The sequence below is a fragment of the Mustelus asterias genome, chromosome 18 (genome assembly GCF_964213995.1).
Source record: "Mustelus asterias chromosome 18, sMusAst1.hap1.1, whole genome shotgun sequence".
NCBI lineage: Eukaryota > Metazoa > Chordata > Chondrichthyes > Carcharhiniformes > Triakidae > Mustelus > Mustelus asterias.
In genome coordinates this window covers 14924337-14952308 of record NC_135818.1, presented here as the reverse complement: position 1 = coordinate 14952308, position 27972 = coordinate 14924337, and the positions used below count along the sequence as shown (strand labels likewise).

At 46.4% G+C, this 27972-nt stretch overlaps 1 protein-coding gene across 6 annotated transcripts in view; it reads right to left on the bottom strand.

The window, feature by feature from the left end:
• LOC144506971 (regulator of G-protein signaling 6) overlaps nt 1-26327 on the bottom strand; it is a 111435-nt gene extending 85108 nt beyond the window's left edge. For 5 of the 6 annotated variants that reach the window (XM_078233446.1, XM_078233444.1, XM_078233447.1 and 2 more), the window contains exon 1: nt 26234-26327. In XM_078233446.1, coding sequence (XP_078089572.1) covers nt 26234-26318 — 85 coding nt within the window. In that variant the 5' untranslated portion in view covers nt 26319-26327. The remainder of the gene's footprint in view (nt 1-26233) is intronic. The other variant, XM_078233443.1, reaches the window with a different exon arrangement.
• Between the last annotated feature and the right edge of the window lie 1645 nt (nt 26328-27972).

The window sequence follows — 27972 nt, the reverse complement described above, 5'->3', positions numbered from 1 at the left end:
CTGTTGCGTTTTGTTCAAATTTGAAATTTGAAAGCAAAATTTACACCTTTTGAAAAATTAATAAAATCTTTCAGGAATCAAAGGAGATGGAATTATAAAATCAAAAGGTTTTTAATGCCAGTTTGGTCAATCATCGTATCATCATTAGTTCCATATTTCGTAGAATCATAGAATCCCTACAGTGCAGAAGGAGGCCATTCGGCCCATCAAGTCTGCACCGTCAACAATCCCACCCCAGGCCCTATTTCCATAACCCCGTGTATTTACCCCACTAATCGCCCTAACCTACACATCTTGGGACACTAAGGGTCAATTTAGCATGGCCAATTTTTTTTAGGTTTAGTTTCATTTTATTTATTAGTGTCACAAGTAGGCTCACATTAACACTGCAACAAAGTTACTTTGAAAATCCCCTAGTTGCCACGCTCCAGCACCTGTTCGGATACACTGAGGGAGAATTTAACATGGCCAATGCACCTAACCAACACGTCTTTTGGACTGTGGGAGGAAACTGCAGCATCCGGAGGAAACCCACGCAGAAACGGGGAGAATGGGCAAACTCCACACAGGCAGTCACCCGAGGCCGTAATTGAACCCGGGTCCCTGGCACTGTGAGGCAGCAGTGTTAACCACTGTGCCACCATGCCGCCCACATTTGTGTCTGGATTTCACTGGTCAAAGATGCTGGGTTAAATTATTGCTTATTCCCATCGTAAATGAAGTCTCTCCTTTCCTTCTCCAATTCAGAGAAACGTGAAATTTTATTGCTGTGGCGGCATGGTAGCACAGTGGTTAGCACTGCTGCCTCACAGCGCCAGGGACCCGGGTTCAATTCCCAGCTTGGGTCACTCCCTGTGTGGAGTTTGCACATTCTCCCCCTGTCTGTGTGGGTTTCCTCCGGGTGCTCCGGTTTCCTCCCACAGTCCAAAGATGTGCAGGTTAGGTTGATTGGCCATGCTAAAAAAAAATTGCCCTTAGTGTCCTGAGATGCGTAGGTTAGAGCGATAAGTGGGTAAATATGTAGGGATATGGAGGTAGGGCCTGGGATTGTGGTCAGTGCAGACTCCATGGGCCGAATGGCCTCTTTCTGTGTTGTAGGGTTTCTATGATTTCTATGATTCTATGAAACTGGAAAATCTGGCCTGAGATTAACAGACTTTTCCATGGTCCGCTCCTCACCCGGTATGATTTCTGTGGCAAGCGGGAAAATTTGCCCCACCAGCTCCTAAAAATATTGGCATGCTCTATTCCTTCGAAACACCAACAAGAAATAAAATAACCCTCATCATTAACATTTCAAGATGTCAGTGTTAGCACGGGAGCTGCACTGAGTGTAGTCTGCCACTATCTGATCACATACTCACAAACCACTCAGGAGACGAAACAGTGAGGGGGATAAAACCCATTCTAATAATTATGGAGGCGAATAGTTACCATATTAATAGATGTGTCCAGTAAAAAGGTTAAACCACAGAAAAGCCTGCACACAGTTTAACAGCAGAAACATGCATATCAGGATAGTAAGCTGCTGGTTCCTAACAAAGAACACTGTCCGAGTTACAGACCTTGCAGATAAGCAGAAGAGGAGGAAGGCGTCTTAGTCAGGGAGAGGCCATTAAAGCAGACATTTGGAATGGGAGGCTTGATTTGTGTTCTAACATTCAGACGCAGCTGGGGCATCCAAAGATAGTTGGAACAATAACCTACTGATGCAATTAAAACCTCACGCTGATTGGATATTATAATTAAACAGGCATTAGGTGATTGTGATTGCTTTCAATATCTGCACCTTATGAATGACGTAACCTTAATCAATAACTGTGAGTGGATAGAGATAACTCCTATACCTTGATTGGTTTATGCTCATTGCTTATTCTCTAATTTGAAACTATAACTGCTTGCATATTTCTGAATTCTCTACTCTGGCTGGCCTTGATGACCCAAGGTGGAGTCCTATAACTGTACCGTCATAGATTCATAGATCACAGAATCCCTACAGTGCAGAAGGAGGCCAATTCGGCCCATTGAATCTGCACTGACCACACTCCCACTGAGGCCCTATTCCCGTAACCCCACATATTTACTCTGCTAATCCGCTGACATTTGGATCAATTTAGCACGGCCAATCAACCTATCCACACATCTTTGGACTGTGGGAGGAAACCGGAGCACCCGGAGGAAACCCACACAGAGATGGGGAGAACGTGCAAACTCCACAGAGACAGTGACCCGAGGCCGGAATTGAACCCGGGTCCCTGGCGCTGAGAGGCAGCAATGCAAATCATTGTGCCATCGTGCCGTCCTTCAGTAAATCATTTTGAACCACTCTGTGCCTTTTTCTGGCTACTTGAGGGGAACGGTACTTATAACTACATTAACAAGTGAAAGATTAAAGAAATCCCACAACAGTCAGTATTGTAAATGTCATGTTAAAACTCAGGGCTGAGATTTGCTTTGTGTAGTAGAGGGATGATAATGTTCATTCCCATTCCCTTGTGTTCCTCTGCATTGTGTGTTGGCATCCTTTATATTGATGGGGTTGGGGTGGGGTGTGGTGAGCCGAGGCCCATAGATGTACGCCATACACCTATCACTCAATTATGGAATGGTGCAATGTTTCCAGAGTTCAGAACCTGTAACAAGAAACTACTGCACTGTTTACTCCTTCCATCCACCTACCACGTGTTTCTGGGCTTGTCATTCACATTGTTAGCGCTGTATTTGCCAGACTTACAAATCAATTATTTCCAAATAAGTAACATTTTTACTAAAAAAAAGAGCCATGCTGTGGAAGCTTTTCATCTTGTATTCACCAGCGGCACGGTGGCACAGTGGTTAGCACCGCTGCCTCACAGCACAAAGAACCCAGGTTCGATTCCGGCCTTGGGTGACTGTCTGTGTGTGCCTGGGTTTCCTCCGGGTGCTCTGGTTTCCTCCCACACTTCAAAGATGTGCAGGCTAGGTGGATTGGCCATGCTAAATTAGTGTCTTAGTGTCCAAAGATGTCGTTCAGGTAGATTAGCCATCATAAATATGTGGGTTACTGGGAAAAAGAAGGCGGGTGGACCTGGGTAAGATGCTTTTTTAGAGAGTGAGTGCAGACTCGATGGGCCAAATAGCCTCCTTCTGCACTGTCGGGATTCTCTGGCCAGTTTCACAAAAATACCAAATATCAAAGGGAACAACAATTTATTCTGCAAGAGAAGAGAGTGTTGATTGGTTGGCTCTACTGCTTAGTAGAGGCATTGCCATGGAAAATGCACCAGGGTATAGTTAACTGCCAGTCAATGTGTTCAACACCTCCTCCTAAGCATAGGAAATTTTTCCCATAGAGTTATCCAATTGTATCATTAAACTTAACAAAACATTTCATACCTTTCCTTGGATTTCTCCTATTTCTCCAATTTCATTTAATGCTTCTTCCTAGCCACTGTTTTTTTTAATGTTTTCATGACCTTTCTTTCGAGGAATGAAGATGCCCTATTTAATTGTCAAACCAATGCCAGCTGCTTGGAGAAGTTGATGAAAGCCAGCAGAATCCTTGGCATGTTACCATGGAAACCCACCTACGCCCTTCCAACTCACCCAGGAACAGTTCCACCGAGGAGCCAGCCAGTAGGCATGCACAGGAATTCTTGATGATTTGATTTGATTTGATTTTATTAGTTTACACTGAAAAGTATTGTTTATTGCGCGCGATATAGACAAAGCATACCATTCATAGAGAAGGAAAGGAGAGAGTGCAGAATGTAGCGAGACAGTCATAGCTAGGGTGTAGAGAAAGATCAACTTAATATGAGGTAGGTCCATTCATAGCCGGATTCGGCAGGAATTGGTGGATGTTGATTGGAAGAGGATGTTCGAGGGTAAGTCCGCGTCTGGCATGTGGGAGTCTTTTAAGGAACTATTGATAAGGCTGCAGGATAGGCATGTGCCTGTAAAAAGGAAAGATAGGAAAGGTAGGATTCGAGAGCCGTGGATAACCAGGGAAATTGAGGATCTGATTAAAATGAAAAGAGAGGCGTACGTTAAGTCCAGGCAACTGAAAACAGATGGAGCTCTGGAGGAATACAGAGTAGGAAAGAACTCAAACGGGGAGTTAGATGGGCAAAAAGAGGTCACGAAATGTTCTTGGCAGGCAGGATTAAGGAGAATCCTAAGGCATTCTATTCATACATTAGGAACAAAAGAGTTGTCAGGGAGAAAATCGGACCTCTCAGGGACAAAGGAGGGGAATTATGCTTAGAACCCAAGGGAATAGGGGAGATCCTAAATGAATACTTTGCATCGGTATTCACGAAGGAGGAGGGGCGTGTTAACCGGGAGTGTCTCGGAGGGAGGTGTTGACCCGTTAGAGAAAATCTCCATTACAAGAGAGGAAGTGTTAGGTTTTTTAGGGAACATTAAAACTGACAAAGCCCCAGGGCCTGATGGCATCTATCCTCGACTGCTGAGGGAGACGAGAAATGAAATTGCTGGGCCTCTGACGGAAATCTTTGTCGCTTCTTTGGACATGGGTGAGGTCCCTGAGGATTGGAGGATAGCGAATGTGGTCCCGTTGTTTAGGAAGGGTAGCAGGGATAACCCAGGAAATTATAGGCCGGTGAGCTTGACGTCCGTGGTAGGGAAGTTGTTGGAGAGGATTCTTAGAGACAGGATGTATGTGCATTTAGAACGGAACAATCTCATTAGTGACAGACAGCATGGTTTTGTAAGAGGGAGGTCGTGCCTTACAAATTTGGTGGAGTATTTTGAAGAAGTGACAAAAACGGTTGATGAAGGAAGGGCCGTGGATGTCGTCTGTATGGATTTCAGTAAGGCATTTGACAAAGTCCCACATGGCAGGTTGGTTAAGAAGGTTAAGGCTCATGGGATACAAGGAGAAGTGCCTAGATGGGTGGAGAACTGGCTTGGCCATAGGAGACAGAGGGTAGTGGTCGAAGGGTCTTTTTCCGGCTGGAGGTCTGTGACCAGTGGTGTTCCGCAGGGCTCTGTACTGGGGCCTCTGCTATTTGTGATATATATAAATGATTTGGAAGAAGGTGTAACTGGTGTAATCAGCAAGTTTGCGGATGACACGAAGATGGCTGGACTTGCGGATAGCGAAGAGCATTGTCGGGCAATACAGCAGGATATAGATAGGCTGGAAAATTGGGCGGAGAGGTGGCAGATGGAGTTTATTCCGGAGAAATGCGAAGTGATGCATTTTGGAAGAAATAATGTAGGGAGGAGTTATACAATAAATGGCAGAGTCATCAGGAGTATAGAAACACAGAGGGACCTAGGTGTGCAAGTCCACAAATCCTTGAAGGTGGCAACCCAGGTGGAGAAGGTGGTGAAGAAGGCATATGGTATGCTTGCCTTTATAGGATGGGGTATAGAGTATAAAAGCTGGAGTCTGATGATGCAGCTGTATAGAACGCTGGTTAGGCCACATTTGGTGTACTGCGTCCAGTTCTGGTCGCCGCACTACAAGAAGGACGTGGAGGCGTTAGAGAGAGTGCAGAGAAGGTTTACCAGGATGTTGCCTGGTATGGAGGGTCTTAGCTATGAGGAGAGATTGGGTAAACTGGGGTTGTTCTCCCTGGAAAGACGGAGAAGGAGGGGAGATCTAATAGAGGTGTACAAGATTATGAAGGGGATAGATAGGGTGAACAGTGGGAAGCTTTTTCCCAGGTCGGAGGTGACGATCACGAGGTGTCACAGGCTCAAGGTGAGAGGGGCGAAGTATAACTCAGATATCAGAGGGATGTTTTTTACACAGAGGGTGGTGGGGGCCTGGAATGCGCTGCCAAGTAGGGTGGTGGAGGCAGGCACGCTGACATCGTTTAAGACTTACCTGGATAGTCACATGAGCAGCCTGGGATACAAACGATTGGTCTAGTTGGACCAAGGAGCGGCACAGGCTTGGAGGGCCGAAGGGCCTGTTTCCTGTGCTGTACTGTTCTTTGTTCTTTGTTCTTGTTCATTCAAAAGTCTGATGGCAGCAGGGAAGGAGCTGTTCTTGAGTCGGTTGGTACGTGATCTCAGACCTTTGTATCTTTTTCCTGATGGAAGAAGGTGGAAGAGAGAATGTCCGGGGTACATGGACCCCTTGATTATGCTGGCTGCTCTCCTGAGGCAGCGGGAAATGTAGTGGGAGTCAATGGATGGGAGGCTGGTTTGCGTGATGGACTGGGCTACATTCACAATCCTTTGTAGTTACTTGTGGTCTTGGTCGGAGCAGGAGCCATACCAAGCTGTGATACAACTAGAAAAGATGCTTTCTATGGTGCATCTGTAAAAGCTGGTGAGAGTCGTAGTGAAAATGCCAAATTTCCTTCGTTTTCTGAGAAAGTAGAGGTGTTGGTGGGCTTTTTTAACTATAGCGTCGGTGTGGAGAGACCAGGACAGGTTGTTGGCGAGCTGGACACCTAGAGACTTGAAGCTTTTAGCTCTTGATGGTCTTAGTAATGAGGGCAAGCCCCATTGCAATCAGCACAGGAACCACCACCCACATAAGAATGACATGTCCCAGCTTACTCAACCTCACTGTGTTACCTTAACCCCCGTCTGTAGTTAAAACGGATGAAATAATAATCCGCAAAGCTGCTTTCACTCTGACCGGCAAAGCACAACGAGGTGTACTTCATTGTCTTACTGCATTGCCGGAATTTTCCAACTGTTCATGCCAGCGGGATCTTCTGATCCCACGAACGGTGCCCCCCTCCCCAACTGCTATGGGTTCCCAGCGGTAACTGTGCATTCAATGGGAAACCCCATTGGCAGTGGTGGGACCAGCAGATCCCAGCCTTGGCCAATGGTGGAAATCCCACCCTTTGAGACTAAGTAGAAACAACATCAACTTGCATTTGTGTGGCATCTTAAATCTAACAAATACACCCCCCAGGTACTTTGCCAACATTCTCATGTCAAGTGTAACACCAAGCACACGGAAGTTCTCATAGTCAACAGTTTCCTTAGATACGTAGGTCTTAAGCAGAACCTTAAAGGAGGAAGGAAAGTGGGTTTTTTGCGTGAATGCACGGGTAAGTCCTGTGTTTTGAGCTTAAGCCTCTGCCCTAAGCTCAGGTTCAGAGACACTCTCAGGGGATCGTGGGCAGCAGGGAATCACCCCATGGGAAGTTTAAATTTCCTGGGGAATTCTCACACATGTCTGCAAGTCAGAAATTCCACAGGGTCCCCGATGAGTTTCTCCCAACGTGCGTCCAATCTCTGACATTCTGGAGAGAGGAAGATTTGGGCCAATTTCTATTGGCAGGCAGTGCTATGTGGATATGGGAGCTGTGTCCTTGGTACAATCTGAAGACTGACAAATGGGTTTTTCATCAGGCCAGAGTAAAATGATGACAATTCACTTTGAGAAACATTGAGGATATTGCCAGAATTTGGGCCGATCTTATTTATGATTTATTTATTAGTGTCACAAGTAGGCTTACATTAACACTGAAATGAAATTACTGTGAAAATCCCCTAGTCGCCACACTCCAGCACGTGTTCAGGTACACTGAGGGAGAATTTAGCATGGCCAATGCACCTAACCAGCACGTCTTTCGGATTGTGGGAGGAAACCGAAGGAAACCCACGCAGACACAGGGAGAATGTGCAGACTCTGCACAGACAGTGACCCAAGCCAGGAACCGAACCCGGGTCCCTGGTGCTGTGAAGCAGCAGTGCTAACCACCGTGCCACCGTGCCGCATGAGGTCTAATATACTTGCCTTCGGGCTGCTTTGTGTTGACACGTGATGGCTGGAATTCTCTGGCCGTTCACCCCTGCGGGTTTCTCTGGTCTCTTTGGCAGCGCACCCCCTGCCTGCGGGTTTCCCGATGGTGTGGGGTGTCGTCAATAGGAATTCCCATTGACAGCGGCAGGACCAGTGAATTCCGTCACCAGCAAGTACCACGTTGCCTTCCAAGAAGGCCAAGAAACACGCGATTAGGAGGCCAGAGTATCTCGCCCGATATCTTTGCTCCATCAGTGACTCAGAGGTCAGACAGGTGTTAGATCCTAGTTTGTCCTTCACATTGTGGGTGAGAGAAGTTTTGCAATCAGTTTCTACTTTGTCACTTCAGGACAAGAGTTCTACCCCGTGGTGAGGTACCAGAGGATTGGAGAGTCGCTAACCTTGTTCCTCTGTTTAAGAAAGGCAGAAGAGACAATCCAGGAAATTACAGGCCTGTGGCCTTACATCAGTGGTGGGGAAATTATTGGAAAAGATTCTGAGGAACAGGGTGTACTCACATCGGGAAGACAATAGGCTTATTAGCGATAGGCAGTATGGTTTTGTCATGTCTCACAAACGTGATTGAGTTCTTTGAGAAAGTGACAAGAAAAATTGATCAGGGTAGGGCAGTGGATGTTGTTCACATGGACTTTCGTAAAGCCTTCGATAAGGTTCCTCATAGCAGACTGATACAGACGATAAAATCATATGGGATCCGAGGTGAGCTGATAAGATGGATACAAAACTGGCTTGAGCATAGAAAGCAGAGAGTAGCAGTGGAAGGATGCTTTTCTAACTGGAGGTCTGTGAGAACTGGCGTTCCACAAGGATCAGTGCTGGGGCCTCTGTTGTTTGTAATATATATAAATGATTGCAGGAAAACGTAGATGGTCTGATTCGTAAATTTTCAGTAATAAAAAGATTGGGGGGCTAGCGGATAATGAGGAGGATTGTCAGAGGATACAGCAGGATATAAAATGGCTGGAGATCTGGGCCGAAAGATGGCAGATGGAATTTAACCAGGACAAATGTGAGGTAATGCGATTTGGAAGGTCTACTGCAGAAGGGAAGTATACAGTAAATGGGAGAGCCCTTGGAAATATTAGCATACAGAGGGGTCCAGGTGTGGAGATCCACAGTTCCCTGAAGGTGGCAACTCAGGTGGACAAGGTGGTCAAGAAGGCAGATGGCATGCTGGCCTTCATCGGTCGGGTTGTTGAATATAGGAATTGGAAAATCATGTTGCAGCTGTATAAGACTTTGGTTAGGCCACATTTGGAGTATTATGTACAATTCTGGTCGCCGCACAACTGGAAGGATGTTGATGCATTGGAAAGGGGACAGAAGAGATTTACCAGGATGTTGCCTGGTTTGGAGGAAATGGACTATGAAGAAAGGCTGATCAAACTTGGATTGTTTTCATTGGAGTGTCAGAGGATGAGGGGGGACCTGATAGAGGTTTAGAAGATTGTGATAGGCTTGGATAGAGTGGATAGTCATAGTCTTTTTCCGGGGGTCAAAGGGTCAATTACTCAGGGGCACAGGTTGAAAGTGAGAGGGGGAAAGTTTAAAAGAGATGTAAGGGGCAAGTTTTTCACACACAGGGTGATAAATGCCTGGAACGCGCTGCCGGAGGAGGTGGTGGAAGCAGATTCTATAACAATGTTCAAGAGGCATCTGGATACATGAATAGGCAGGGAATAGATGGATGTGGACCATGTAGAGGCAAGAAAATATTAGATTAGATCAATCAGACCACGATCAGTAAGGATAGGCAACAACACCTCCACCACGATCATCCTCAACACTGGTGCCCCACAAGGCTGTGTTCTCAGCCCCCTACTATACTCCTTATACACCTGTGACTGTGTGGCCAAATTCCCCTCCAACTCAATTTGCAAGTTTGCTGACGACACCACCGTAGTGGGTTGGATCTCAAACAATGATGAGACAGAGTACAGGAACTCGATAGAGAATCTGGTGAACTGGTGCGGCAACAATAATCTCTCCCTCAATGTCAACAAAACGAAGGAGAAAGTCATCGACTTCAGGAAGCGTAGTGGAGAACATGCCCCTGTCTACATCAATGGGGATAAAGTAGAAATGGTCGAAAGCGTCAAGTTTTTAGGTGTCCAGATCACCAACAACCTGTCCTGGTCCCCCCCATGCCAACTTTAGTCTTCTGAGAAAGCAAAGGTGTTGGTTGGCTCTTAAGAAAGCCCACCAATGCCTCTACTTTCTCAGAAGGCTAAGGAAATTTGGCATGTCAGCTAAGACTCTCACCAACTTTTACAGGTGCACCATAGAAAGCATTCTTTCTGGTTGTATCACAGCTTGGTATGGCTCCTGCTCTGCCCAAGACCGCAAGAAACTACAAAAGGTCGTGAACGTAGCCCAATCCATCACACAAACCAGCCTTCCATCCATTGACTCTGTCTACATATCCCACTGACTCGGAAAAGCAGCCAGCATAATTAAGGACTCCAGACACCCTGGACGTACTCTCTTCCACCTTCTTCCATCGGAAAAAAGATACAAAAGTCTGAGATCAAGTACCAATCGACTCAAGAACAGCTTCTTCCCTGTTGCTATCATACATTTGAATGGACCTACCTTGCGCTAAGTTGATCTTTCTCTACATACTAGCTATGACTGTAACATACATTCTGCACTCTCTCTTTTCCTTCTCTATGAACGGTATGCTTTGTCTGCATAGCGCACAAGAAACAATACTTTTCACTGTATGTTAATTCAAGTGACAATACTAAATCAAGTCAAATCAAATCAAAAATCAAATCAAATTAATTCTGTGTTAGCACAGTCTTGGTGGGCCGAAGAGCCTCTTCCTGTGCTCTACTGTTCTTTGTTCTTTGAATGAAACACAAGAGGTGAAACTAAGCTGTCCAGGCACAGAGCTCCAGAGGTGCGACAACTGAACCTCCTTCCCTCGGACAAGCTGCCAGGTGAGGAGGTCAGCAAGAACCGGGAGGAGGTGAGAGGGGAGAGGAAAAGGGTGAAAAGATTATCCTGGTTCACAATCAAACACATGTAAATGCATCCTTTGAAGTTGGCACAGGTTGGCAGAGATCTGCTCAGCAGCAGCAACAGGCCAGAGCTATCAATGCCGACCACTCAACAACACAGCGCCAAGTTAGGATGAATGACCTTACCAGAACAGGCAAGATAAGAGGAGCTACCAAGATTGCAAGTCCTAAGCATGACAAGCACTTACAAAATCCTTTCATCTTACATGTTGAATTGCTTACTATCTATACACTGGATAAAACAAAGTGTTCTTAAGCTCCCTACCCTCATCTGGAAGCCTGCCTCCCCTCACTACCTCACATTTGAAAGCCATCTGGAATAGGAGGCTGCCAATTTCTAATCTGCTTAAAGCCAGATTCAGTCCAAGTTAATTATTCAACAGCTTGTCATTGTTTATTAATAATGTGCCTCTAATGTACCGTTAATAGCCTCAACCTAAATAAGGCCAGGGCTTTAAAACATAGTCCTCTTATTGGGGTGTTGTCAGTAAAGAATGCTCTTTCTTAACACAGCAGATAAAGCTGTTCATCGACTTGGTCATTGAAAATAAGAGGTTTTATTAAAACAGATGTTACATAAGGAGCGCTGACACACACTGATAGAATAGAATCATAGAATCCATCCAGTGCAGAAGGAGGCCATTCGGCCCCTTGAGTCTGCATCGACAACAATCCCACCCAAGCCCCATCCCTGTAACCCCACATATTTACCCTACTAATCCCCCTGACACTAGGGTCAATTATAGTGTGGTGAACCATAGATGGTTACCACTATGGTACTTGTACATATGTTACTCTTGGGATTAGGGTTGGGGTGTTCCACCTGTTGGTATTGTTCTGTGGTACACTCCGGTTGGCTCCGCCTACCTATAGGAGTATAAAGGTCACTGCGCTGCCTAGTGACCCTTTGGTCTGGGATTGTATTGTTAAGTAGTATGCTCCATTCTTGTTACTAATAAAAGCCTTTATTTCCCGGGTACGATCCAGCCTCCCGAGTGAATTAATCGCGCATCATATAGTATGGTCAATCAACCTAACCAGCACCTCTTTGGACTGTGGGGGGAAACCGGTGCACCCAAAGGAAACCCACACAGACAAGGGGAGAACATGCAAAGACGTGCTGGTTAGGTTGCTTTGACCCGAACAGGCGCCGGAGTGTGGCAACTAAGTTAAAGTTTATTTCTTCGTCACAAGTAAGGCTTACATTAACACTGCAATGAAGTTACTGTGAAATTCCCCCAGTCACCACAGTCTGGCACCTGTTCGGGACAATGCACCTAACCAGCGCATCTTTCAGAATGTGGCAGGAAACCAGAGGAAACCCACACAGATACAGGAAGAATGCGCAAACTCCATACAGACAGCGACCTAAGCTGGGAATCAAACCTGGGTCCCTGCCACTGTGAAGCAGCAGTAATAACCACTGTGCCACAGTGCCAACTAGGGGAACTTCACAGTAACTTAATTGCAGTGTTAATGTAAGTCTTTCTTGTGACTAAAAATAAACTTCAGAACTCAGCACAGACAATGACCCAGGCCAGGATTTGAACCCGGGTTGCTGGTGCTGTGAAGCAGTAGTGCTAACCACTGTGCCACCGTACTGCTCTTGTAAAAATTGGAGCTTAAATCCAATGCCTTAGACCGCTCGGCCACACTACCATATTACAGACTAATAACTGATCCACCACGCAAACCAGTCTCCCATCCATTGACTCTGTCTACACTTCCCACTGCCTCAGCAAAGCATCCAGCGTAATTAAGGACCCCACACACCCCGGACACTCTCTCTTCCACCTTCTTCCATTGGGAAAAAGATACAAAAGTCTGAGGTCACATACCAACCAACTCAAGAACAGCTTCTTCCCTGCTGCTGTCAGACTTTTGAATGGACCTACCTCGCATTGTTGATTTTTCTCTACACCCTAGCTATGACTGTAACACTACATTCTGCACTCTCTCCTTTCCTTCTCTATGAATGGTATGCTTTGTCTGTATAGCGTGCAAGAAACAAGACTTTTCACTGTCTGTTAATACATGTGACAATAATAAATCAAATCAAATCAATTTTGTTATCACCTTTTTTTCTTGCCTGTGTTAATTTTTCTCTCCCAACTTTTGACGCACCACATTGGGATCCTCACTTGGGAAGGGGTAGATCATGAAAGCTGCTTCTAAACTCCTGGATCTGAGTGGTAAATGCCACTGATGTGCAGGCCAGGAGGGGCCAACAGTTTGTGTAGGACCTGGTTCCATCACATCACCGTGTCCCCCCCTCCCCCCATGCCCCCACCTCACCGCCAAACACACACCCTTCTCTAGTGTGTAGTATTGGTGCAAGATGTAGTGTACTTGTGTATCATTCCAGATGGAAGAGGATTCCATAATAGCAGCTTCCCAATGGCAAAGGCAAATTTTGGTTTTATTTCCATAAAAATGTCTAAGTTTTGGCTGGAAAGGTCTCTCCCTTCGATGGAACACATTCCTAGCCTTTCCATACAGGGGGTGTCCAGGAACCAGCTGGAAATGACACATATGGTGACCTCCAGGGTTGGGGCAGGCAGGTGGGTGGAATCTCACGTTGGAAAGTGGAGTCCTAGAGGTTTCAGGCTGGTTTCATTTCCTAAGCAAAGGATGGATGTTGAACACCAGAGCTGTGTCAATGAAATGTGCATGAGGTAGGGTTGCCACCATCCTATCCTGGAAACTATGTGACGCAGGGTAAGATCTAAATGTCCAGTCACGGCTGTCCAGGTAGTTCCTGGTCACAGAGGGATCATCTGAGTCAACATAGGGTCTGAACAAATCACGTAGTCGTTAGCGAGGGACGGTACGGTGGCATGGTGGTTAGCACTGGACAGGAAGTGAGGTTGTAATCATGGCTGACGAGGAGAGGAGTTCAGAATGCAGATAAACTCCAGCTACATTTGAGCGTCTTCTAGCAGCCAATGGCAGAGCCCTTTGCTGACATAGGTTTTAAGGGCGGCACGGTGGCACAGTAGCTAGCACAGCTGCCTCCCAGCACCAAGGACTCGGGTTTGATTCCGGCCTTGGTTCACTGTCTGTGTGGAGTTTGCACATTCTCCCCTTGTCTGCGTGGATTTCCTCTGGTTTCCTCCCACAGTGCAAAGACGTGCAAGTTAGGTGGAGTGGCCATGCTAAATTGCTTCTTAGTGTCAGAAGGTATATAGGTTAGATGGGTTAGCCATGAGGATTCCATAATGGAATATGTTCTATGGGTCCCTCTGGTGTTGCCTCCAAGTGGCCATTTATTCATGTGTGTGGCGAGGTAGTGGATGACTCGTCCAACATCTGCATATATTCGCTTTCCAAAAGGAGTGGGACAGTGATCCAGAACATGATCCATGGCGAACGTTGTTCTCCTTAAGTCAGGAGCACTGAACCCAGTTGAAATGTCCCTACATCAAGCCTGTTAAGATTAGTTCACTCAGCATAAACTTGGCTTCCCACCTCTGACCCGATTTGATGTCTGCGGCTCAACAACACCCTCAATAATCTTATCTAACCAATACTGAGGCAGCTGCATCGGTCAAATTCAGAACAGCAATTTTGTCTTCTTTGGATCCACAACAGATGACCTATACCTCTCTGCTTCATTGTCCAGTCTTCTGGTAATCCCCTGCGCCCATCTTACTGATTCTCCTGAGTGCCATGAATGTACAACTTTCTGTTCCTTCATCCAAATCATCGACAGTTAAGATAAAAGTCTGAGGCCCGGGTACAGATTCCCGAGAACACCATTCCTCCAATCCGATAACATTCCCACATTCTGTTCCCTCTCTCCCAAGCTGAAGAATCCAGCCTCAGACACCACAAAGTAGAATTCCTGTCTCGAGTCTTCATTAACAACTCACAACTATGTACATTTACAATGGAATTTAAAGATGTGGAGCTGACCCCACTCTAAGCCTCAAAACAATTGTGACCATCGACCAGATTGAGCCTCGGTCCATGTGGAGAGGATCGCCAAGAAGATCGCGCATATCGACACAGACATCAAGTTTCTACAAAGATGCAAGAAAGCAGACAAGATACCGAAAGGACTACAGATCACAAACCCACTCAGGTCAACCTATAACGCAGACTACGCTGAGAGACTTTGCCGTCGCACCTCTCTCACACTCCTCAACCACCTCATACACCAGCTCTACAGCAAACGCCGTATCCTGGAAACCAAAGAACAAAGAACAGTACAGCACAGGAACCAGGCCCTTCGGCCCTCCAAGCCTGTGCCGCTCCATGGTCCAACTAGACCAATCGTTTGTATCCCTCCATTCCCAGGCTGCTCATGTGACTATCCAGGTAAGTCTTAAACGATGTCAGTGTGCCTGCCTCCACCACCCTACTTGGCAGCGCATTCCAGGCCCCCACCACCCTCTGTGTAAAAAACGTCCCTCTGATATCTGAGTTATACTTCACCCCTCTCACCTTGAGCCCGTGACCCCTCGTGATCGTCACCTCCGACCTGGGAAAAAGCTTCCACTGTTCACCCTATCTATACCCTTCATAATCTTGTACACCTCTATTAGATCTCCCCTCATTCTCCGTCTTTCCCGGGAGAACAACTCCAGTTTACCCAATCTCTCCTCATAGCTAAGACCCTCCATACCAGGCAACATCCTGGTAAACCTTCTCTGCACTCTCTCTAACGCCTCCACGTCCTTCTGGTAGTGCGGCGACCAGAACTGGACGCAGTACTCCAAATGTGGCCTAACCAGCGTTCTATACAGCTGCATCATCAGACTCCAGCTTTTATACTCTATACCCCGTCCTATAAAGGCAAGCATACCATATGCCTTCTTCACCACCTTCTCCACCTGTGTTGCCACCTTCAAGGATTTGTGGACTTGCACACCTAGGTCCCTCTGTGTTTCTATACTCCTGATGACTCTGCCATTTATTGTATAACTCCTCCCTACATTATTTCTTCCAAAATGCATCACTTCGCATTTATCCGGATTAAACTCCATCTGCCACCTCTCCGCCCAATTTTCCAGCCTATCTATATCCTGCTGTATTGCCCGACAATGCTCTTCGCTATCCGCAAGTCCAGCCATCTTCGTGTCATCCGCAAACTTGCTGATTACACCAGTTACACCTTCTTCCAAATCATTTATATATATCACAAATAGCAGAGGTCCCAAGATAGAATCCATATTCTCAACTTGCGCTCAGGACGCAGACCAGCTGCGAAACACTGCCAAGCAGACGAGACAAAGGAACTACACCATCTACAAGGAGTGTTCTCTTCCTGTTGGGGAACACTTCAGCAGTCACGGGCATTCAGCCTTTGATCTTCGGGTAAGCATTCTCCAAGGCGGCCTTCACGACACATGGCAACGCAGAATCGCTGAGCAGAAACTGATAGCCAAGTTCTGCACACATGAGGATGGCCTCAACTGGGATCTTGGGTTCATGTCACACTATCTGTAACCCCCATGACTTGCCTGGGCTTGCAAAATCTCACTAACTATCCTGGCTGGAGACAATACACATCTCTTTAACCTGTGTTTAACCCTTTCTCCACTCACATTGTCTGTACCTTTAAGACTTGATTATCTGTAAAGACTCGCATTCCAATCATTATCTTGTAAATTGAGTTTGTGTCTTTATATGCCCTGTTTGAGAACACGACTCCCGCTCACCTGATGAAGGGGCAGTGCTCCGAAAGCTTGTAGCTTGTGCTACCAAATAAACTTGTTGGACTTTAACCTGGCATTGTGAGACTTCTTACTAGCTCATCCAGTACCATAGAATCCCTACAATGCAGAAGGAGGCCATTCATCCCATTGGGTCTGCAGCGACTCTCAAAAAGAGCATCTTACTCAGGCCCTTCCTTTCACCCTATTCCCATAACCTTGTGCATTTACCATGGCTAATCCACAAAACCTGCACATTTCTGGACACGAAAGGGCAATTTATCATGGCTAATCCACCAACTACTTTGGACATGCTGGGATTGTTTAAGACTTATCTAGATAACCACATGAACAGACTGGGAATAGAGGGATACAAAAGAATGGTCTAGTGCGCACATGAGCAGCACAGGCTTGGAGGGCCGAAGGGCCTGTTCCTGTGCTGTATTGTTCTTTGTTCCTTGTATGACACTGAGGGGCAATTTAGCATGGCCAATCCACCTAACGTGCATATCTTTGTATACTAAGGGGCAATTTCGCATGGCCAATCCACCTAACCTATATATCTTGGGACATGTAGGGGCAAATTAGCATGGCCAATCCTATGAGGAAACCGGAGCACCCTGAGGAAACACATGCAGTCACCCAAGGCTGGAATTGAACCTGGATCCCTGGTGCTGTGAGGCAGCTGTGTTAACCACTGTGCCACCGTGCTGCCCCAGGGCTACAAGACCTCTGTAATTTAGGCGTCCCACTTGTCAAATGGAGATTGCACTGTAGCTGTGTGGCTACAGGGAGCAAGAACATTCCCAACATTTCGAATCCATGATCCGTAATTCAGCTCTCTGCATGGAGAAACACCACAAATCAGTCAAGCAACATTTAACTAAACCCCGAGGCTGGCACTATTTGGAATATGAAAATACTCAGAAAGCAAATTTTTGAAAAATAATGTCTCTGGACAACTTTTGCGGTGGCTGTCATTGCATTGCTCTGCCCAGTAGCATGTGTATCTACCGCGCACCAGGTGCTTGGCTTTGTGACATCAATTTATTCCTTGCTAGAAGCACATTTATTTGCTGCTTGCTTAAGGAAACTTGTTCTCCCATAAAATAGGCAGCTAATTTCCAGCTGCTCCAGGGAAAAATAAATCTACTGACAGGTCAAGCATCCAGGTGGAAAATTGAGCCAAGTAACGTAATTGCATCAAAGACTAGCTGGCATTGTAACAGGTTACCGTTACACATAATTGTTTCTCTCTTAAGTTGTAGCTCGGAATATAAATGATTTGCTATTTTGTAAATAATTTTTCCAGATTAAAAAACTGGATTTGAAGAGTTTGACTTATAGAATCCGACAGTGCAAAAGGAGGCCATTTAGCCCATCGAGCCTGCGCCGACAATGATCCCACCTAGACCGTATCCCCATAACCCCCACGTACTTACCCTGCCAATCCCCCTGACACTGAGGGGAAAATTTAGCTTGGCCAATCAATCTAACTCACACATCTTTGGACTCTAATGAAAGGAATTAAGAAGTAGGAAGCACAATTGTTTTTTTGGAATCCTTACAGTGCAGAAGGAGGCATTAGGTCCATCGTGACTGCACCGACTCTCCAACAGAGTACCTTACCCAGGCCCTATCCCCGTACCCCCACGAATTTATCATGGTTAATCCCCCTAACCTATACATCTTGGGACACTAAGGGGCAATTTAACATGACCAATTCACCTAACCTGCACATCTCTAGACAGTGGGAGGAAACCAGAGCACCCGGAGGAAACCCACGCAGATACAGGGAGAAGTCACCTGAGGCTGGAATTGAACTCGGGTCCCTGACACTGTGAGGCAGCAGTGCTAACCACTGTGCCATTTGTTTGGGGAGGACCAGTTATATTTTAAAGTTTGAAGGCATTCTGGCATCTCTGGGCTAACGGAAGCTCCTCAGGGTGCTCCTACTGCCACTTGCCAGCACTGGGCCATACCAGGGAACAACAGCAACTCCAAGCACCTGAGAGCTTCCAGTTCTGTGAGGGCCATGAAAAGGGGCAGTCCATCAAATCTGGGAGAGCTTGGTCTGGACAGGCACAAATCAGTTCAGTAATTCGGAACCCGACTAGCAGTGGGGGAGATATGGTGATCAGTAATTCAGAGGACATGGGCGTCGCTGGCTGGCCAGCATTTATTGCCCATCCCTACTTGCCCAAGAGCAGTTGAGAGTCAACCATATTGCTGTGGCTCTGGAGTCACATGTAGGCCAGACCAGGTAAGAACGGCAGATTTCCTTCCCTGAAGGACATTAGTGAACCAGATGGGTTTTTCCGACAATCGACAATTGATTCACGGTCATCAGTAGATTCTTAATTCCAGATTTATTTTATTGAATTCAAATTCCACCACCTGCCGTGGGTCCCCGGGTCCCCAGAACATTAGCTGAGTTTCTGGATTAATAATCTAGCGTTAATATCACTAAGCATTTTTTTTTAATCAACAAGATCAAAGCATTACTTTATTTTCTAAGTGACTGCAAATCCTTTATTTGTTGTTGGCGTAAAGGGTTAAGCTCTGTTGCAATTCTGTACTGGTGTCGTCAGCCAAAAGATAGCCGTGCTTTATCCACTGACACCATGGAGGATTAAGTGTTGTGAATGACACTTTGTCCAGAATATCACCAGGCTAATAATGTCTCAGCTGTTGGCTACCACATTAGATGTTAAAGTGACCTTGGGACAATACCCAACATTATTAGTGAACATGTGAGACTTAGTTCGATTTCACTGTGATTTATATTAATTTCTCTGATATTCCTTTGTAACTATAAATGGTGTTGTCAAGATTCAAGTTGATGGTCACATATTTGTTTGGATGCATGCCAATGTGGCATGGCGGCACAGTGGTTAGCACTGCTGCCTCACAGCGCCAGGGACCTAGGTTCAACTCTTGGCTTGGGTCACTGTCTGTGTGGAGTTTGCACGTTCTTCCAGTGCCTGTGTGGGTTTCCTCCGGGTGCTCCGATTTCCTCCCATTGTCCAAAGATGTGCAGGTTAGATGGATTGGCCAAATTGCCCCTTAGTGTCAGGATAAATATGTGGGGCTATGGGGATAGGGCCTGGGTGGGATTGTGGTCAGTGCAGATTCGATGGGCCAAATGGTCTCCTTCTGCACTGTAGGGTTTCTATGATTCAATGCAAAAGAGAGTGAGGCTCAATGTCCAACACCTCCGTTCTTCACTCCCCGTCTATTGCATCATTAGTACTGTTGTTTGCCTCCTCTTTCGCTGCTCCCATCCCCTAACAATATGTAGCTTTATCTGTGCTTGATAATGCAATTATTCTAGCAGTTATTGGACTGGATTTCCATCCTTGAAGTGGGTGGCAAGAGTTCAAAAGATTCCCAGGTCAGCCTGCCCTCATTACACATTCTTGGCTGACAACCCGGAAATCCAGTAGGGTACTGAAACACCTGAACTCCAGGGGAAACATTGCTTTATTCACAGTTCTGGCTCTCTGATCTCTTCTGTCAAATGCACAATGTTTATTTACACAAGGTAAAGATGTTTCAAGTGCTTGCACTTCTTTTTCAAGAAAGTTGATAGTTATCAATGACGACTGTTTGGCTTTTTATTTACACATCTTATTGTTACTATAGGATACATGGCTTCTATACAGTGTATAGTGGGTGAATGGGCATGGAAATGCCATAGCTTGGCATGGGGGCATTAGTGGCCATGGAAGCTGGATGGGGGGGCATGGCGTGGTATGGATGGGACATGAAGATGATATTTTGAACTTAGCTTTTGAAGGGTCCCCTCTTGCAGGCTGTGGTCCATGAAAGCTCTGTGACGCCGTGTTTCAAAAATCTGAACCAACTCCTTGAAAGTTGCAGAAGACGTGGACATGCCCATCCCTGAAGTGGAGTCGGCCAGGTTGGGAGCGCAGGACCCGAACCAACCCGCACCCTTAACAGGCACTCCTGCAAATCAGAAACCCTGGGAATGGGGCTGGGAATCGCAGAATCGGGTCCTGGCTGCCATTTCTACCACTCCACGGAGTATTCAGCGCGGTGTTGAGAGAGTGGCACATTGGATGAGATGTGGCACTATTTTTTAATGATATTCAAGGAAAGTTAGGAAACTCACTTTCATTGGCCAACGAAAAAATTGCTGGAAATCAATGTCGCCAATGACTGATGAACGATTATTTATTGCTGTACGTAGGGAACAAAGTGACTGCTATATTTAACTATCTTGCAACAGGCACTGCTTTTCAAGGTAACATATTGCTTGTGAAGTGTGTTGAGATATTGTAAAGAAACACTTCATAAAGACAAGTCTTTTATATTTTGTTTCCTCTTAAAATCACTAACGTGCACCAGTGTAGATTCACAGGTAAGGTTTTTTTACTTCTTTGGGGGACATTGGCGTCACTGGCTGGCCAGCATTTATTGCCCATCCCTAGTTGCCCTTGGAGGGTTATTGAGAGTCAACCACATTGCTGTGGCTCTGGAGTCGCATGTAGGCCAGACCAGGCAAGGATGGCAGATTTCCTTCCCTAAAGGACATTAGTGAACTAGATGAGTTTTTCTGACAATCGACAATGGTTTCATGGTCATCAGTAGATTCTTAATTCCAGATATTTCTTATTGAATTCAAATTCCACCAACTGCCGTGGCGGGATTCGAACCCGGTTCCCCAGAACACTAGCTGAGTTTCTGGATTAATAGTCTAGCAATAATGCCACTAGGCCATCGCCTCCCCAAGCGAATAGTGCTCAAGTATTAGCCTTCGTACTAAATGCTACTAAACCACTCAGCTGTGATAAAAAATGTAGCCTACCCTGTCCTCGCATCTTCCTGACACTTCCCTGCAGAAGCCAACTGATTAATTGAAGAATCCAGTGCTAATTTATTATTTCCCAGGGGAGACGCTGTGTGGCCAATTGTAACATCTCTGCTGTCACCTGAGTTGAGGTCAGCTAACTCAGTGCAAACTGGGATTAAACCTGCATGGCTCATGTTTCATATTATTCAGCGCCAAAGGGAAATGCATATGTGGCACTATCCCAACATAAAAGCTTGCTGCCAGCTTTTAATCCTTATGCCAAACTGAAAATACACAAAGCAATGAACAATCCAGTATCTCACCATGAAAACCGATAACGCAACACTCAATATCAGTCATATGATAGCATATCCTGCGTGTTATAACGCTGGAATACCACACTTATTGCAATCATCTGAAATCATGCACATTACAATTTTTTCACAGCACACCCTTTTGAAAGATCATCAATATATTTTAACCCAAACAACCACTTAAATTAATTATCTTGGTTATAAAATAATAAGAGGAGGATAGAACTGAAGGATAGAAGCTTCTATGTTTCTATAGGTTATGGGGAGAAAGCAGGATCAGTTGGATGATCGGCCATGATCATGTTGAATGGCGAAGCAGGCTAGAAGGGCCAAATGGCCTCCTCCTGCTCCTGTCTTCTATGTTTCTATGAGAGGGAGAGTGAAGCTTACAGCGCCAGGGACTGGGTTCGATTCTAACCTCGGGTCACTGACTGTGTGGAGTTTGCACGTCCTCCCTGTGTCTGCGCGGGTTTCTTCCCGGTGCTCCAGTTTCCTCCCGCAGTCCAAAGATGTGCCACTTAGGTGGATTGGCCGTGCTAAATTGCCCCTTGGCGTCCACAAATGTGTCAGGTTGGGGGATTAGTGGGGTAAATACGTGGGGTTACGAGAATAAAGTGGGGGAGGTGGTGGGACTGTGTATGATGCTCAGTTGGAGAGTCAGTGCAGACTTGATGGGCCAAATGCAATGTAGGGATTCTAACTTTGGTTTGGGGTTTAAAAGACTTGCAAAGGTCAGCCCGTTTTTCTCCCTCAATTTCTATTCTCTGATCCCAGTGAGCGTGTTACTGCCCCTTGCTTTGGTGCATTTCTGCCCCACACCCATCACTGCCTTTCAAGAGGGTTTATCACTGAGAAATGAGATCTGATCTGCACCACCTGAGGGGAAAGTTGTTACAACAGCACACAGATGGTACAGTAGTCGGTGAGCTAGGTCTAGTTAGCTCTCCAAGCCGTGACACTGACCTTATATCACTGCTGCCAGTCACATATTCAAGCAAATAACCTTGCAACATACTTATGGCTACGACTTATCAATGAACAAATATTTCTGTAGCTTTGTACATGTTTAGAGTCATAGCATCATAGAATCCCTACAGTAGAGGAAGAGGCCATTCAGCCCATCGAGTCTGCACTGAACACAATCCTACCCAGGCCCTATCCCCATAACCCCTCATATTTACCCTAACTAGTCCCCCTGACACGAGGGTGAATTTAGCAATCAACCTAACCCGCGCAACTTTGAAAGAAAGAATTATTATCTGGACATGCTACTTTGTTGAAGTGATATTGGAAATCTGATTTTACTGAGTGTTAAAGTTTATTAGTGTCAGAAGTAGGCTTACATTAACACTGCAATGAAGTTACTGTGAAAATCCCCTAGTCGCCACACTCCGGAGGCAACTGTTCGGGTACACTGAGGGAGAATTTAGCATAACCAATGCACCTAACCAGCACGTCTTTTGGACTGTGGGAGGAAACCGGAGCGCCCGGAGGAAACCCACGCAGACATGGGGAAAAAGTGCAGACTCCGCACAGACAGTGACCCAAGCCGGGAATTGAACCAGGGTCCCTGGCGCTGTGAGGCAGCAGCACGAACCACTGTGCCATGTAGCAATGGACAATCAAAAGCACAGCTTTGAGTGACCAGCTATTAGCCTTCTTGATACATTTTGTGTTCATTCAGGTGATGAATGTCAATGCTGCAATATGAAACACACCTTTCACAGAATAGATATTAGAAAATAGAAGCAGAAATAGACCATTCGGCCCTTCGAGCCTGCTCTGCCATTCATGTTGATCATGGCTGACCATCAAATCCAATATCCTGATCCCGCCATAGAGACAGAGAGGAATACCCAGTGTCAGCAACAAACACTCTTGTCTCAGGTATGGTTTGACCACAGCAGTGGGCAGTGGGTGCCAACTGCACTAGTTTGAGGTGCCCACTCCAACTGCTCTTGTGATTTTCCGGAGTGAAATTGTCCAAGTTGTGATCAGCTTTGGGCTTTTTGGTCTGTACCTTCAAGTGCTTTAATTTAGCTCTGACGAAGGGTCATCTAGACTTGAAATGTTGGCTCTATTCTCTCTCCACAGATGCTGTCTGACCCGCTGAGATTTTCCAGCATAGGTACATAGAATCATAGAATCCCGACAGTGCAGAAGGAGGCCATTTGGCCCATTGAGCCTGCATCGACCACAATCCCACCCAGGCCCTATCCCCATGTATTTACCCTGCTAATTCCCCTGACACTAAGGGTCTATTTAACATGGTCAATCAACCTAATCCGCACATCTTTTGGACTGTGGGAGGAAACCGGAGGACCCAGAGGAAACCCACGCAGACACGGGGAGAATGTGCAAATGCCACACAGACAGTGACCCAAGCTGGGAATCGAACCTGGGTCCTTGAAGCTGTGAGGCAGCGGTGTTACCCACTGTGCCACCGTGCTGTCCCAAGGACACAGGACACCCCCCACTTCCTGCTTTTTTTTACAGTCTGTGTATTATAGAGTGGGCAGCGCATTTTTCAAGTCAATTGGCTCAGTAAAAAGCTTAATCGGCTGTTGATTATTTATTTAAAAATGGGGAGGAGTGCGGGCTACTGTTCTCGGTACCCTCACACCTACTGCATCATGGGGGGGCAGCTCAGTGGATGGGGGAATGGGCGTGAAGATGGTGGGCTATTCAGCCCTCATATTTTACATGTCCCACACCTCGCCCACCAAGAACACATCTGGGTGGGGCGGGGGCGTATAATTCAGCACCAGGAACCGCATCGAAACATATCTGACAAATGTTATGAGCCAAGCTAGCAACTCCAGGGTGTTTTACAAAGTCAGCCTAGACCATAAGTTTTGCACTTTGACTTGGGCACGGGTGAGCATAAAATGTTTCACTCCAGGTATGATTCAGGTGACCCACTAGGGAGCTTTTACCAAACAAAGCTTCTGAAAGAGCACTGTGACAACATAAAACAAAACGTTGTACAACTTCTACCAATTGCAGATTTTAAGCATGATGCAGTATAAAATTTAACAGCCAGCTATCTATGATCATAGAATCATAGAATCCTACAGTGCACAAGGAGGCCATTCGGCCCATCGAGTCTACACCAACCATAATCCCACCCAGGCCCTATCCCCATAACCCCATGCATTTACCCTAGCTAGTCCCCCTGACACTAAGGGGCAATTGAGTATGGTCAATCCACCTAACCCGCACATCTTTGGACTGTGGGAGGTAACTGGAGCACCCGGAGTAAACCCCCGCAGACACGGGGAGAATGTGCAATCTCCACACAGACAGTGACCCAGGCCGGGAATCGAACCCGGGTCCCCGGTGCTGGGAGACAGCAGTGTTAACCACTGTGCCACCATGCCGCCCTTCCAAGTCAAGCACCATCCTATAAACATTCTTTGACTTGGCACAAAAGCTCATGTCACGTGATGCTGGGTTTTGCAGCTTTTTAACACTTGCAGTGAATTGGTCATTTGGAATGTTGGATTATAACTGAGACTTCCCAATCTTGGCAGTTTCAGTGCACCTCGAGGGACACAGAGAGAGACGGAGACACTGCTTGGCTCTAGCTTCTCGCTAGCAACCCACAGACAACAGGATTTTCAACACCAGGGAGAGGGAAACAAGAATCAATGCTTCCTGTCCACATTCCAAACAGCTTCTGAGCCTAAATGAAACTAAACCCTTGGGCTTTGCTGTGGACAAAAAAAACTGTCCCTCAGGCAGCACTTGACCCATCAATCATTCACCAGCAACAATTCAAAAGGGTCATTAAACCCCCCAGGACACTGCATTAAGTCATATTAAAAATACAGATTGCTTCAATTATCCTGCTTCAGCAACAATGTAATGATGCTAGTTACAGACAGCAGGGTGCCCAAACAGAAATGCAAGGCCTACTTGAGAAAACATAGAAACATAGAAGATAGGAGCAGGAGGCGGCCATTGGACCCTTCGAGCCTGCTCCACCATTCATCACCATCATGGCTGATCATCCAACTCAATAGCCTAATCCTGCTTTCTCCCCATAACCTTTGATCCCATTCGCCCCAAGTGCTATATCCAACCGCCTCTTGAATACATTCAATGTTCTGGCATCAACTACTTCCTGTGATAATGAATTCCACAGGATCACCATTCTTTGGCTGAAGAAATGTCTCCTCATCTCTGTCCTAAATGGTCTACCCTGAATCCTCAGACTGTAACACCTGGCTCTGGACTCCCCCGCCATCGGGAACATCCTCCCTACATCTACCCTGTCTAGTCCTGTCAGAATTTTATAAGTCTCCATGAGCTTCCCCCTCATTCGTCTGAATTCCAGTGAAAACAATCCTAACCCTAGTCAATCTCTCCTCATACATCGGTCCCACCATCCCTGGAATCAGCCTGATAAACCTTTGCTGCACTCCCTCGAGAGCAAGAACATCCTTCCTCAGAAAAGGAGACCAAAACTGCACACAATACTCTTGGTGTGGCCTCACCAAGGCCTGTATAAATGCAACAACACATCCCTACAAACCCTGCATAGAATATGATTAAAATACATTTCTTCCAGGTTCAGTACCGACGCACAAATACCGGTGGTGTTTGCTCTGTAAGAGTGGGGGCACCAATTTTAGGGAGGTTTGTTCCGCAGATTCATGGAAATATCAACTTGCCTGTGATGACGCTGGGAATCTTTGACAGGAAACTCTTCACCGTACGGATCGGCACCCCGCCCGCTTTGTCGTCCTGCATCCGCATAATGATGTTTTCAATCTGTCAGGGAAAGAAACATCAGTGTTTATTAATGACTTTTTCCAGTAATCTTTCTTTTCTGTGCTCATCAAGGCAAGTGACATTAGCCCCGGCAAACTGTCTCGACATCAACCTCTCCTCGGTTACCTCCAGTGCAAAGCTTGTTATCAAAGAACCAATGATAACAAGCGGTGAGGGTCAGCTGACCAGGCAGACAATGTAACCAATGGTAAAATGATGTGGTGGTCAGCTGACCTGGTGTAAATAGAAAGCAGATGGGGACTGTGGGAAGCATTTGTTTAAGTTTAAGTTTATTTATTAGTGTCACAAGTAGGCTTACATTAACACTGCAATGAACTTCGCAGAATCACAGAATACTGCAGTGCAGAAGAGGTCCTTCAGCCCATCGAATCTGCACTCATGAAAGGCCCTGACCTGTGCCCCTAATCCTATTTGCCAGCACTTGGCCCATAGCCTTGAATGTTATGGCGTGTCAAGTACTCATCCAAGTTACTATGAAAATCCCTCTGGTCGCCACACTCCGGCGCCTGTTCGGGTACACTGAGGGAGAATTTAGCACGGCCAATACACCTAACCAGCACGTCTTGCGGACTGTGGGAGGAAACCGGAGCACCCGGATATTGTACAAACTCCACACAGACAGTGACCCAAGCCGGAATCGAACCCGGGACCCTGGCAGCGGTGCTAACCACTTTACCACCGTGACACCCCTGGGCCATTTGTGATTTGACTTAGTTTGTGAAGTTAGTTCTTTTATTTGCTGGAGTATCCTTACTGCCGGATGGACAAAGCTCTCTATTCGCGGAGCAGAGTCCCACTTCAGGTAACGCGCCATTTTCATTTCTCGTGGCACCTGTCCAACATTGTGCTTGCCACATTGAATTATGTTCAAATTGTGTTTTTTGTGTTGCTGCCACTCACAGGCTGGGAGGGGATGGCCCAGACCCGTGCCACTTTCAGTCCTTCACAACTGTAGTGATGTCAGCTGTGTCTCAGCGGGTAGCACACCTCCTTCTGTATCACCAAGTTCTGGCTTCAAGCCCAAACCTAGCATTCCAGCACACAGCAAACATCAATACTGACGCCCCAGCGCAGTACCGAGGGAGTGCTGCACTGTCGGAGGTCCCGTCTCTCAGATGAGACATAAACCGAGGCCCTCTCTGCCGACTCAGATGGATGATGATGTGGAGAAGATCCCATGGCATTCTCTTGAGTGAATGCTTTATGAGTGGCACAGTGGTTAGCTCTGCTGCCTCACAGCGCCTGGGACCTGGGTTCGATTCCCGGCTTGGGTCACTGTCTGTGTGGAGTCTGCACGTTCTCCTCTGTGTCTGCGTGGGTTTCCTCCGGGTGCTCTGGTTCCCTCCCACAATCCGAAAGACGTGCTGGTTAGGTGCAATGGCCATGCTAAATTCTCCCTCAGTGTACCCGAACAGGCACCGGAGTGTGGTGACTAGGGGATCTTCACAGTAACTTCATTGCAGTGTTAATGTAAGCCTACTTGTGGAACTAATAAATAAAGAAAAGCAGGGTGAATCAGAGTGTTACCCTGGGCAACATTTATCCCTCAACCATTGTTACCATACAGCTAATCTGGTCATGATCACATTGCTGTTTGTGGGATCTTGCTGTGCACAAA